At 38.2% G+C, this 15242-nt stretch overlaps 1 protein-coding gene across 1 annotated transcript; it reads right to left on the bottom strand.

Moving 5' to 3' along the window:
• LOC109342419 lies at positions 1437–13270 on the bottom strand (the record flags this gene model as incomplete). The annotated part of the gene is made up of 4 exons (XM_019580406.1): positions 1437–1532; positions 2640–3710; positions 7420–8490; positions 12200–13270. Coding segments are annotated over 4 exons (3309 nt in total), but the record flags the coding sequence as incomplete, so codon positions are not given.

The raw sequence follows: 15242 nt of genomic DNA, 5'->3' as shown, positions 1-15242 counted from the left end.
TAATAATAATAATATAAGTGTAAGCATTTTAACGTGAGCAAATAACATCATATCCTTGCAAGTCCTCAGCTTTGGTCTTGATATTGAACCACTTTTGGACCAAAGTTTTTTGTCTGTGAAAGCATCTTAAGATTTTACGTTCTTTATTTGCTTGTTAAACAATAGTATATGTTTTTGGTAGTAATGAGATTTATGTAGAAATAGACATAACATCTTTGAAGGAAAACCCATGAAACACTTTTGAATGCCCTCTATATCCCTATTACATTAGATGACCAATCTCTCATGTGAACTACCTCTCCCTAAAAACTAGGAAAGCTACCTCCATTACTGAAACTGACTCTCCACTACCAAGAACCAATTTATGGTTCCATTTGCCATCTTTTTTATTATTTGACTTTTTCACAATTAAAATAAGCCGGGGTATATTTTTTTTCTATTTTTTGAAATATTTATATTTATTTATTTCTGGAGAAGCTATTTTGATAGTAAAAAAAAAGGTTATTGGGTTTTTATGGGTCGGATAAATATAGATATTCACATTAGTAAAGCATATATTATGATATCGGATGAAGATCAGTTCTCACACCCAATAACATAGGCTACATCATTGAAGAGAAAATTGAGCGGGATGGTATTATGGATACCAACTTAGGAGAACTAATTTTCATTGTAGATAAAGAGGTAAGTGCACATAGGAATGAGATGAAAGTAATCGAAAGAGATGACAAAATTGGTTGTCCTGCTTGTTTTGTGTGTGGGTGTAGATGCTGTAAAAAAATTTAAGCGAATCTGAGCATGGTTACATTGTCAACAAAATTTCATGTCATGCCCATTTTTGTTAAATAATTAAAAAAATATCATAAAAAATTAAATAAAACAGTTGAAGATGAAAATTAACAAAAACTGATATTTCATATGAAGTGGAACATGTAATATTATATTATAATTTTTTGAGGTATTAAAAACCACATTAAATTATAATTTATTTTGAAGTTTTCTTATTTTGTCTTAAATTGATGTTTGTGGGTCGACTGCATTGCCAAATAGAAAATGCCTACAGGCTTGGCAGTAGGGACAACAATATGGGCTCGCCTGACCCGGCTTGTCTTTGGCCCATCAAAATATGGGCTGACCAGACCCGTATTGCTAAAAGGGTTCAAAATGTTAGCCCAACCCATATTTGACAGGGCTAACAGGCCAGGTGATCGGTTTTTTTCTTCAAAAATACACATTAAACTTTTTTGACAAAAATAAATAATCATTACGCATCATAAATGTCTTTCAAATAAAAAACAAAAGCTCACAATATCACAATAACATATCGTCTTAGACTTGTAAGTTTTAAACAACATAGTGTTAAACTTTTAAACTCTTAGTAAAGCTTCTAACAATTTAAAATAAGATATCGTCTTAGAGTATAGAATTATGGAATTCTATGCTGATTCAATGTTTCCCATTTGTAATTGAGACATTACAGAATCCAAAGGAGCTGAAATACATCCAAATTGTTGAAACATGGGGCAAAATAGCTAGCAAGAAGCCATTTGTCAATAAAAACAACAAATGTGATACAAATAACTGATCCAGTAGCTAAAACAAGCATGCCTCATTAATAATAAAGAATTAAGTGAGATAGCAAAAGGAAAACCCTAAAGAAAAACCTCCATAGTTAACACTTGTATATTATGAAAACAAAAACCTTTAACAATGATCATAACATGTTACTCATAAACAATGAATGGTAAAACCCAAGAAAGATTTGACCAGTCCTAAACTTTTGTTTCTCCACAAAAAGATTCAGTCCACTACTTTAATATTAACAAAAAAAAATCATCATGGGGATGCAACAACATAATCATTCGCAAATAAAAAATATAGGTTAATGTTAGCCAGCAGCAATGTCTTTGTTTTGACTCATTTTTGTTGATGCGGAAGACATATGGAGAAAATATAATAGAGAAAATGACACCGAGAAATTAACGTGGTTCAGCAATTTGCCTACGTCCACGGTTGAAGAGCAACAATGATATTATCACTATGATAAAAGAGAATTACAAGTTCACTCAAGTGTTTCACTCACTTCCCAAAAACCCAAGTACACCCAATATCACTCTCACTCACTTATATCTTAAACACTAAAATATTCCTCACAATATTAGAACAAGAGAAGAAGAGAGAATATGCACTAAGGCTAGAATATTGGTGTGTCTTACAATGGCTTGGAGCATTCCTATTTATAGCCAAAGCCTTGAGGATCCTATGGCCAAAAACAAAGATGCTTCACCACAACCTCTTCTTCTCATTGGCTACAAAAGAGGTTACACTATAGCCACTCATTTTACTTGGCCACAAGAATGTTTCATCATAGCCACTTCTTTTGCCACATCATTCTCTTTTTCTTTTAAGCCAATATTTAATAAATCTCCACCTTGACTAAAAGACTATCATAACTATTTTCATGTTGCTCTTCTTCATGCCCACTAGAGATTCTGGACATCAATCAAGTCCAGACAATGCCTGAACTTCGTTGTTGGAACTGGTTTCGTCATCATGTCAGCAGGATTATTTGCACTGGGTATTTTCTCCACTTTAACAATTCCTTTCTCAATGATATCTCTGATAAAGTGCATCCGAACATCAATATGTTTTGTTCTTTCATGATACATTGGATTTTTTGTGAGATGTATAGCACTTTGACTATCACAGTAGATGGTTGTTTCTTCTAGTTGTATACCCAACTCTTCAATTAGACCTTTCTCCCAAATGGCTTCCTTTACAGCTTCTGTTACTGCGATGTACTCCGCTTCAGTTGTAGATAAAGCAACAATTGATTGTAGTGTTGCTTTCCAACTAACAGTACAACCACACAGTGTAAAAACATATCCAGTGAGTGATCTTCGCTTATCCAAATCTCCGGCATAATCTGAGTCAACATATCCGATGACCTTACTTCCAACACCTTTGACTTTTCCATACAATAAGCCAATATCCATGGTACCCTTTAGGTAGCGCATAATCCACTTCACAGCCTTCCAGTGAACTTTACCAGGACTTGCCATATACCTACTTACCACACTTACTGCTTGTGCAATATCTGGTCTAGTGCATATCATGGCATACATAAGACTGCCAACTGCACTAGCATAAGGTACACTTGACATCTCCTCATTTTCGCTCTCAGTTTGTGGACACAAGGCCATTGAAAGTTTGAAATGAGACGCCAATGGAGTAGTGACTGGTTTAGCATTTTGCATGCCAAATCGTTCCAACACTTTCTCAATATACTTCTTTTGTGATAGAAAGAGCGTCCCTTCTTTTCTATCTCTCTGAATCTCCATTCCTAGAATTTTCCTTCCAGCTCCTAAGTCCTTCATTTCAAACTCTGAGCTCAATTGAGCTTTTAAGCTTTTTATTTCTGACATGTTCTTACATGCGATCAACATGTCATCAACATAAAGAAGGAGATAGATAAATGACTTATTTGCCAGCTTCTTGTAGTAGACACAACTATCATGCTCACTTCTACAATAGCCATTTTCGAGCATGAAGGTGTCAAACCGTCGATACCACTGTCTAGAAGATTGTTTTAAGCCATATAAGGATTTCTTCAGTAAGCAAACATGATCTTCCTTCCCTTGAACTTCAAATCCTTCAGGTTGTTTCATATAGATTTGTTCCTCCAACTCACCATGCAAGAATGCTGTTTTGACATCTAGTTGCTCAAGTTCCATATCAAATTGAGCTACAATGGCAAGTAGGATGCGAATAGAGCTATGTTTTACCACAGGGGAGAAAACTTCATTGAAATCAATTCCTTCTCTTTGTGTAAAACCTTTGGCCACTAATCGCGCTTTGAATCTTGCATCTTCAACTCCAGGAATTCCTTCCTTCTTCTTGAAGACCCATTTGCATCCAACAACCTTTTGAGACTTTGGTCGTTTCTCAAGAACCCAAGTATGATTCTTATGAAGAGACTCAATTTCCTCTCTCATGGCAGAAATCCATTTGGAAGCTTCTTTATTGTTGATAGCTTCTTCATATGATTGTGGCTCACAATTGCTGATATCATCAGCAACATTTAGAGCATAAGACACCAGATCAGCATAACCATATTTCTCAGGAGGTTTTATATGTCTCCTTTGCCTATCCCTAGCCAACTGATAATGTTGCAATTGGGATACATCACTACTAGTAGATGCATCATGAACTTCTTCTTCTTGATCAAATGTATTTTCCTTCGTTGGCTCCACCTCAAACTCCACCTCAAACTCCACCTTCTCCGAGATACTAGGGTCTTTGTTTTCACTTGAAGACTCTTTATGAGGCTTTAGCATTTCAGCTTCATTAAAAGTAACATCCCTACTGATAATACATTTTCTTTTCTCTGGCCACCACAACTTATATCCTTTTACACCATCAGGATATCCAAGAAAAATGCATTTCAATGCTCTTGCATCAAGTTTTCCTTCTTTGTTATGAGCATATGCAGGGCAACCAAATATCCTCAAATTATCATAATTTGCAGGAACACCCGACCACATCTCTTCTGGAGTTTTAAAGTCAATAGCCGTTGATGGACATCTGTTGATCAAGTAACAAGCTGTATTGACAGCTTCCGCCCAGAATTGTTTTGGCAATCCAGCATTTGACAACATACACCTTGTCCTTTCAAGTAAGGTTCTGTTCATCCGTTCTGCAAGTCCATTTTGTTGAGGAGTGTGCCTCACAGTATAATGTCTGACAATACCATGATCCTTGCAAAAGTTTCCGAATTCTCTGCTACAAAACTCTAGGCCATTGTCAGTTCTCAGTCGCTTGATCTTCCTCCCAGTTTGCTTTTCGATCAAGGTTTTCCACTGCTTGAACTTCACAAATGCTTCACTTTTGTGTTTCAAAATGAAGATCCAAACCTTCCTTGAATAATCATCAATGAAAGTTAGCATATATCTCCTACCACCATGAGAAGGTACTTGGGAAGGACCCCACAAGTCAGAATGTACATAATCCAACGTGCCTTTTGTTCGATGAACTGCATTGTTGAATTTTATTCGACATTGCTTCCCAAAAATGCAATGTTCACAGAAGTCTACCTTCCCGACTTGTTGACCACATAGCAATCCTTGCTTGGCCAACTCGGCTAGGCCTCTTTCACTAACATGACCCATTCTTAGATGCCACAATTTGGTGACATCATAATCACTTGTTGATGAGACAGCAGCAACACCCGTGATTGTGTTTCCTTGTAGCATGTAGAGACTATTCTCTTTCTTTCCTTTCATTACAACCATAGCGCCTTTAGATATTCTTATAGCTCCACCTTCACCTTTGTAGCTATAACCTTTTGAATCTAGTGTTCCCAAGGAAATCAGATTTTTCTTCAATTCTGGAACATGCCTTACATCTGTCAACGTCCTTACGATTCCATCGAACATCTTGATTCTAATTGAGCCGATGCCAATGACCTTGCAGGGAGCATTATTTCCCAAAAGGACCTTGCCCCCATCTAAGGGTTGGTAAGTTGAAAACCAATCCTTAATGGGACACATGTGATATGAGCATCCAGAATCAAGTACCCATTCATCTTTTGAATCGTGCTCTGAGACTATTAGTGCATCTGCACTATCATAGTCATTTGCTACAGCTGCATCTCCATATTCACAAATCTTTTCCTTGCCTTTGCGCTCTGGACAATTCTTTCTTATATGACCTTCCTTATGACAATGAAAACATTTATACTTTCTAGGTTTCGCTTTAGACTTGGACCTAGATTTCCCTCTTTCACCAAATTGATTTCGCCTCTCTGTTCTTCCTCTGGCAAAAAGACTATCACCTGAGCCTTCAGATCTCGAATATGATACTCTTTTCTTCAGTTCTTTTGAGTGCAACGCCGCCTTTACTTCGTCTAAGGTCAGATCTTCTCGACCATACATCATGGTGTCGATGAAGTGCTCATAAGAACTTGGAAGGGAACATAGTAGAAGAATTGCTTGGTCTTCATCTTCAATTTTAACATCAATATTCTTTAGATCAAGAATAATTTTGTTAAATTCATCCAGATGATCTTTTATGGGTTTTCCTTCCTGCATTTGAAGGGTATATATTCTTTTCTTCAAATACAGCCTGTTGGTGAGTGACTTCGTCATATACAGGCTTTCCAGCTTCAACCATAATGAAGCAGCTGTAGTTTCATCTGACACTTCTCGTAGAACTTCATCTCCCAAGCACAACAAAATTGCACTATGTGCTTTTTCCAGGTTTTCATCCTTCTCGTCCTCGGTCAGACTCTGTGGTAACTTGTTTCTACCTTCCAAGGCTTTTCCCAAGCCTTGATGAACTAGTAGAGCCTTCATCTTCAATCGCCATAGGTTGAAATCATTTTCTCCATTAAATTTCTCCAAATCAAATTTAGCACTCGCCATGATAACCGTATACCAGAACAGTATCGTAGTCCGTGAACATACACCAGGAAAGCTCCCAGGAAAGAGAGGTGGGTCTTAACAGACACGCTTAAATACCAGGTCTTTCCTAAGACAGAACTTTCCTAGACATGCACTTTCACACTATTATACCTTTCTAGTAACAAGAACAATTCTTTTCTGGTGTGTAAGATCAGACAATGCTGCAAACACAGAGCATACTAAGAATTTTCTTTTAGATCGTACGGCTTAGCATGCAAGAGCTCTACGAGCTCTGATACCAGTTTGTTGATGCGGAAGACATATGGAGAAAATATAATAGAGAAAATGACACCGAGAAATTAACGTGGTTCAGCAATTTGCCTACGTCCACGGTTGAAGAGCAACAATGATATTATCACTATGATAAAAGAGAATTACAAGTTCACTCAAGTGTTTCACTCACTTCCCAAAACCCAAGTACACCCAATATCACTCTCACTCACTTATATCTTAAACACTAAAATATTCCTCACAATATTAGAACAAGAGAAGAAGAGAGAATATGCACTAAGGCTAGAATATTGGTGTGTCTTACAATGGCTTGGAGCATTCCTATTTATAGCCAAAGCCTTGAGGATCCTATGGCCAAAAACAAAGATGCTTCACCACAACCTCTTCTTCTCATTGGCTACAAAAGAGGTTACACTATAGCCACTCATTTTACTTGGCCACAAGAATGTTTCATCATAGCCACTTCTTTTGCCACATCATTCTCTTTTTCTTTTAAGCCAATATTTAATAAATCTCCACCTTGGCTAAAAGACTATCATAACTATTTTCATGTTGCTCTTCTTCATGCCCACTAGAGATTCTGGACATCAATCAAGTCCAGACAATGCCTGAACTTCGTTGTTGGAACTGGTTTCGTCATCATGTCAGCAGGATTATTTGCACTGGGTATTTTCTCCACTTTAACAATTCCTTTCTCAATGATATCTCTGATAAAGTGCATCCGAACATCAATATGTTTTGTTCTTTCATGATACATTGGATTTTTTGTGAGATGTATAGCACTTTGACTATCACAGTAGATGGTTGTTTCTTCTAGTTGTATACCCAACTCTTCAATTAGACCTTTCTCCCAAATGGCTTCCTTTACAGCTTCTGTTACTGCGATGTACTCCGCTTCAGTTGTAGATAAAGCAACAATTGATTGTAGTGTTGCTTTCCAACTAACAGTACAACCACACAGTGTAAAAACATATCCAGTGAGTGATCTTCGCTTATCCAAATCTCCGGCATAATCTGAGTCAACATATCCGATGACCTTACTTCCAACACCTTTGACTTTTCCATACAATAAGCCAATATCCATGGTACCCTTTAGGTAGCGCATAATCCACTTCACAGCCTTCCAGTGAACTTTACCAGGACTTGCCATATACCTACTTACCACACTTACTGCTTGTGCAATATCTGGTCTAGTGCATATCATGGCATACATAAGACTGCCAACTGCACTAGCATAAGGTACACTTGACATCTCCTCATTTTCGCTCTCAGTTTGTGGACACAAGGCCATTGAAAGTTTGAAATGAGACGCCAATGGAGTAGTGACTGGTTTAGCATTTTGCATGCCAAATCGTTCCAACACTTTCTCAATATACTTCTTTTGTGATAGAAAGAGCGTCCCTTCTTTTCTATCTCTCTGAATCTCCATTCCTAGAATTTTCCTTCCAGCTCCTAAGTCCTTCATTTCAAACTCTGAGCTCAATTGAGCTTTTAAGCTTTTTATTTCTGACATGTTCTTACATGCGATCAACATGTCATCAACATAAAGAAGGAGATAGATAAATGACTTATTTGCCAGCTTCTTGTAGTAGACACAACTATCATGCTCACTTCTACAATAGCCATTTTCGAGCATGAAGGTGTCAAACCGTCGATACCACTGTCTAGAAGATTGTTTTAAGCCATATAAGGATTTCTTCAGTAAGCAAACATGATCTTCCTTCCCTTGAACTTCAAATCCTTCAGGTTGTTTCATATAGATTTGTTCCTCCAACTCACCATGCAAGAATGCTGTTTTGACATCTAGTTGCTCAAGTTCCATATCAAATTGAGCTACAATGGCAAGTAGGATGCGAATAGAGCTATGTTTTACCACAGGGGAGAAAACTTCATTGAAATCAATTCCTTCTCTTTGTGTAAAACCTTTGGCCACTAATCGCGCTTTGAATCTTGCATCTTCAACTCCAGGAATTCCTTCCTTCTTCTTGAAGACCCATTTGCATCCAACAACCTTTTGAGACTTTGGTCGTTTCTCAAGAACCCAAGTATGATTCTTATGAAGAGACTCAATTTCCTCTCTCATGGCAGAAATCCATTTGGAAGCTTCTTTATTGTTGATAGCTTCTTCATATGATTGTGGCTCACAATTGCTGATATCATCAGCAACATTTAGAGCATAAGACACCAGATCAGCATAACCATATTTCTCAGGAGGTTTTATATGTCTCCTTTGCCTATCCCTAGCCAACTGATAATGTTGCAATTGGGATACATCACTACTAGTAGATGCATCATGAACTTCTTCTTCTTGATCAAATGTATTTTCCTTCGTTGGCTCCACCTCAAACTCCACCTCAAACTCCACCTTCTCCGAGATACTAGGGTCTTTGTTTTCACTTGAAGACTCTTTATGAGGCTTTAGCATTTCAGCTTCATTAAAAGTAACATCCCTACTGATAATACATTTTCTTTTCTCTGGCCACCACAACTTATATCCTTTTACACCATCAGGATATCCAAGAAAAATGCATTTCAATGCTCTTGCATCAAGTTTTCCTTCTTTGTTATGAGCATATGCAGGGCAACCAAATATCCTCAAATTATCATAATTTGCAGGAACACCCGACCACATCTCTTCTGGAGTTTTAAAGTCAATAGCCGTTGATGGACATCTGTTGATCAAGTAACAAGCTGTATTGACAGCTTCCGCCCAGAATTGTTTTGGCAATCCAGCATTTGACAACATACACCTTGTCCTTTCAAGTAAGGTTCTGTTCATCCGTTCTGCAAGTCCATTTTGTTGAGGAGTGTGCCTCACAGTATAATGTCTGACAATACCATGATCCTTGCAAAAGTTTCCGAATTCTCTGCTACAAAACTCTAGGCCATTGTCAGTTCTCAGTCGCTTGATCTTCCTCCCAGTTTGCTTTTCGATCAAGGTTTTCCACTGCTTGAACTTCACAAATGCTTCACTTTTGTGTTTCAAAATGAAGATCCAAACCTTCCTTGAATAATCATCAATGAAAGTTAGCATATATCTCCTACCACCATGAGAAGGTACTTGGGAAGGACCCCACAAGTCAGAATGTACATAATCCAACGTGCCTTTTGTTCGATGAACTGCATTGTTGAATTTTATTCGACATTGCTTCCCAAAAATGCAATGTTCACAGAAGTCTACCTTCCCGACTTGTTGACCACATAGCAATCCTTGCTTGGCCAACTCGGCTAGGCCTCTTTCACTAACATGACCCATTCTTAGATGCCACAATTTGGTGACATCATAATCACTTGTTGATGAGACAGCAGCAACACCCGTGATTGTGTTTCCTTGTAGCATGTAGAGACTATTCTCTTTCTTTCCTTTCATTACAACCATAGCGCCTTTAGATATTCTTATAGCTCCACCTTCACCTTTGTAGCTATAACCTTTTGAATCTAGTGTTCCCAAGGAAATCAGATTTTTCTTCAATTCTGGAACATGCCTTACATCTGTCAACGTCCTTACGATTCCATCGAACATCTTGATTCTAATTGAGCCGATGCCAATGACCTTGCAGGGAGCATTATTTCCCAAAAGGACCTTGCCCCCATCTAAGGGTTGGTAAGTTGAAAACCAATCCTTAATGGGACACATGTGATATGAGCATCCAGAATCAAGTACCCATTCATCTTTTGAATCGTGCTCTGAGACTATTAGTGCATCTGCACTATCATAGTCATTTGCTACAGCTGCATCTCCATATTCACAAATCTTTTCCTTGCCTTTGCGCTCTGGACAATTCTTTCTTATATGACCTTCCTTATGACAATGAAAACATTTATACTTTCTAGGTTTCGCTTTAGACTTGGACCTAGATTTCCCTCTTTCACCAAATTGATTTCGCCTCTCTGTTCTTCCTCTGGCAAAAAGACTATCACCTGAGCCTTCAGATCTCGAATATGATACTCTTTTCTTCAGTTCTTTTGAGTGCAACGCCGCCTTTACTTCGTCTAAGGTCAGATCTTCTCGACCATACATCATGGTGTCGATGAAGTGCTCATAAGAACTTGGAAGGGAACATAGTAGAAGAATTGCTTGGTCTTCATCTTCAATTTTAACATCAATATTCTTTAGATCAAGAATAATTTTGTTAAATTCATCCAGATGATCTTTTATGGGTTTTCCTTCCTGCATTTGAAGGGTATATATTCTTTTCTTCAAATACAGCCTGTTGGTGAGTGACTTCGTCATATACAGGCTTTCCAGCTTCAACCATAATGAAGCAGCTGTAGTTTCATCTGACACTTCTCGTAGAACTTCATCTCCCAAGCACAACAAAATTGCACTATGTGCTTTTTCCAGGTTTTCATCCTTCTCGTCCTCGGTCAGACTCTGTGGTAACTTGTTTCTACCTTCCAAGGCTTTTCCCAAGCCTTGATGAACTAGTAGAGCCTTCATCTTCAATCGCCATAGGTTGAAATCATTTTCTCCATTAAATTTCTCCAAATCAAATTTAGCACTCGCCATGATAACCGTATACCAGAACAGTATCGTAGTCCGTGAACATACACCAGGAAAGCTCCCAGGAAAGAGAGGTGGGTCTTAACAGACACGCTTAAATACCAGGTCTTTCCTAAGACAGAACTTTCCTAGACATGCACTTTCACACTATTATACCTTTCTAGTAACAAGAACAATTCTTTTCTGGTGTGTAAGATCAGACAATGCTGCAAACACAGAGCATACTAAGAATTTTCTTTTAGATCGTACGGCTTAGCATGCAAGAGCTCTACGAGCTCTGATACCAGTTTGTTGATGCGGAAGACATATGGAGAAAATATAATAGAGAAAATGACACCGAGAAATTAACGTGGTTCAGCAATTTGCCTACGTCCACGGTTGAAGAGCAACAATGATATTATCACTATGATAAAAGAGAATTACAAGTTCACTCAAGTGTTTCACTCACTTCCCAAAACCCAAGTACACCCAATATCACTCTCACTCACTTATATCTTAAACACTAAAATATTCCTCACAATATTAGAACAAGAGAAGAAGAGAGAATATGCACTAAGGCTAGAATATTGGTGTGTCTTACAATGGCTTGGAGCATTCCTATTTATAGCCAAAGCCTTGAGGATCCTATGGCCAAAAACAAAGATGCTTCACCACAACCTCTTCTTCTCATTGGCTACAAAAGAGGTTACACTATAGCCACTCATTTTACTTGGCCACAAGAATGTTTCATCATAGCCACTTCTTTTGCCACATCATTCTCTTTTTCTTTTAAGCCAATATTTAATAAATCTCCACCTTGGCTAAAAGACTATCATAACTATTTTCATGTTGCTCTTCTTCATGCCCACTAGAGATTCTGGACATCAATCAAGTCCAGACAATGCCTGAACTTCGTTGTTGGAACTGGTTTCGTCATCATGTCAGCAGGATTATTTGCACTGGGTATTTTCTCCACTTTAACAATTCCTTTCTCAATGATATCTCTGATAAAGTGCATCCGAACATCAATATGTTTTGTTCTTTCATGATACATTGGATTTTTTGTGAGATGTATAGCACTTTGACTATCACAGTAGATGGTTGTTTCTTCTAGTTGTATACCCAACTCTTCAATTAGACCTTTCTCCCAAATGGCTTCCTTTACAGCTTCTGTTACTGCGATGTACTCCGCTTCAGTTGTAGATAAAGCAACAATTGATTGTAGTGTTGCTTTCCAACTAACAGTACAACCACACAGTGTAAAAACATATCCAGTGAGTGATCTTCGCTTATCCAAATCTCCGGCATAATCTGAGTCAACATATCCGATGACCTTACTTCCAACACCTTTGACTTTTCCATACAATAAGCCAATATCCATGGTACCCTTTAGGTAGCGCATAATCCACTTCACAGCCTTCCAGTGAACTTTACCAGGACTTGCCATATACCTACTTACCACACTTACTGCTTGTGCAATATCTGGTCTAGTGCATATCATGGCATACATAAGACTGCCAACTGCACTAGCATAAGGTACACTTGACATCTCCTCATTTTCGCTCTCAGTTTGTGGACACAAGGCCATTGAAAGTTTGAAATGAGACGCCAATGGAGTAGTGACTGGTTTAGCATTTTGCATGCCAAATCGTTCCAACACTTTCTCAATATACTTCTTTTGTGATAGAAAGAGCGTCCCTTCTTTTCTATCTCTCTGAATCTCCATTCCTAGAATTTTCCTTCCAGCTCCTAAGTCCTTCATTTCAAACTCTGAGCTCAATTGAGCTTTTAAGCTTTTTATTTCTGACATGTTCTTACATGCGATCAACATGTCATCAACATAAAGAAGGAGATAGATAAATGACTTATTTGCCAGCTTCTTGTAGTAGACACAACTATCATGCTCACTTCTACAATAGCCATTTTCGAGCATGAAGGTGTCAAACCGTCGATACCACTGTCTAGAAGATTGTTTTAAGCCATATAAGGATTTCTTCAGTAAGCAAACATGATCTTCCTTCCCTTGAACTTCAAATCCTTCAGGTTGTTTCATATAGATTTGTTCCTCCAACTCACCATGCAAGAATGCTGTTTTGACATCTAGTTGCTCAAGTTCCATATCAAATTGAGCTACAATGGCAAGTAGGATGCGAATAGAGCTATGTTTTACCACAGGGGAGAAAACTTCATTGAAATCAATTCCTTCTCTTTGTGTAAAACCTTTGGCCACTAATCGCGCTTTGAATCTTGCATCTTCAACTCCAGGAATTCCTTCCTTCTTCTTGAAGACCCATTTGCATCCAACAACCTTTTGAGACTTTGGTCGTTTCTCAAGAACCCAAGTATGATTCTTATGAAGAGACTCAATTTCCTCTCTCATGGCAGAAATCCATTTGGAAGCTTCTTTATTGTTGATAGCTTCTTCATATGATTGTGGCTCACAATTGCTGATATCATCAGCAACATTTAGAGCATAAGACACCAGATCAGCATAACCATATTTCTCAGGAGGTTTTATATGTCTCCTTTGCCTATCCCTAGCCAACTGATAATGTTGCAATTGGGATACATCACTACTAGTAGATGCATCATGAACTTCTTCTTCTTGATCAAATGTATTTTCCTTCGTTGGCTCCACCTCAAACTCCACCTCAAACTCCACCTTCTCCGAGATACTAGGGTCTTTGTTTTCACTTGAAGACTCTTTATGAGGCTTTAGCATTTCAGCTTCATTAAAAGTAACATCCCTACTGATAATACATTTTCTTTTCTCTGGCCACCACAACTTATATCCTTTTACACCATCAGGATATCCAAGAAAAATGCATTTCAATGCTCTTGCATCAAGTTTTCCTTCTTTGTTATGAGCATATGCAGGGCAACCAAATATCCTCAAATTATCATAATTTGCAGGAACACCCGACCACATCTCTTCTGGAGTTTTAAAGTCAATAGCCGTTGATGGACATCTGTTGATCAAGTAACAAGCTGTATTGACAGCTTCCGCCCAGAATTGTTTTGGCAATCCAGCATTTGACAACATACACCTTGTCCTTTCAAGTAAGGTTCTGTTCATCCGTTCTGCAAGTCCATTTTGTTGAGGAGTGTGCCTCACAGTATAATGTCTGACAATACCATGATCCTTGCAAAAGTTTCCGAATTCTCTGCTACAAAACTCTAGGCCATTGTCAGTTCTCAGTCGCTTGATCTTCCTCCCAGTTTGCTTTTCGATCAAGGTTTTCCACTGCTTGAACTTCACAAATGCTTCACTTTTGTGTTTCAAAATGAAGATCCAAACCTTCCTTGAATAATCATCAATGAAAGTTAGCATATATCTCCTACCACCATGAGAAGGTACTTGGGAAGGACCCCACAAGTCAGAATGTACATAATCCAACGTGCCTTTTGTTCGATGAACTGCATTGTTGAATTTTATTCGACATTGCTTCCCAAAAATGCAATGTTCACAGAAGTCTACCTTCCCGACTTGTTGACCACATAGCAATCCTTGCTTGGCCAACTCGGCTAGGCCTCTTTCACTAACATGACCCATTCTTAGATGCCACAATTTGGTGACATCATAATCACTTGTTGATGAGACAGCAGCAACACCCGTGATTGTGTTTCCTTGTAGCATGTAGAGACTATTCTCTTTCTTTCCTTTCATTACAACCATAGCGCCTTTAGATATTCTTATAGCTCCACCTTCACCTTTGTAGCTATAACCTTTTGAATCTAGTGTTCCCAAGGAAATCAGATTTTTCTTCAATTCTGGAACATGCCTTACATCTGTCAACGTCCTTACGATTCCATCGAACATCTTGATTCTAATTGAGCCGATGCCAATGACCTTGCAGGGAGCATTATTTCCCAAAAGGACCTTGCCCCCATCTAAGGGTTGGTAAGTTGAAAACCAATCCTTAATGGGACACATGTGATATGAGCATCCAGAATCAAGTACCCATTCATCTTTTGAATCGTGCTCTGAGACTATTAGTGCATCTGCACTATCATAGTCATTTGCTACAGCTGCATCTCCATATTCACAAATCTTTTCCTTGCCTTTG

Source organism: Lupinus angustifolius, chromosome LG03, assembly GCF_001865875.1.
Source record: "Lupinus angustifolius cultivar Tanjil chromosome LG03, LupAngTanjil_v1.0, whole genome shotgun sequence".
NCBI lineage: Eukaryota > Viridiplantae > Streptophyta > Magnoliopsida > Fabales > Fabaceae > Lupinus > Lupinus angustifolius.
This window is presented reverse-complemented; position numbering and strand designations above follow the sequence as displayed.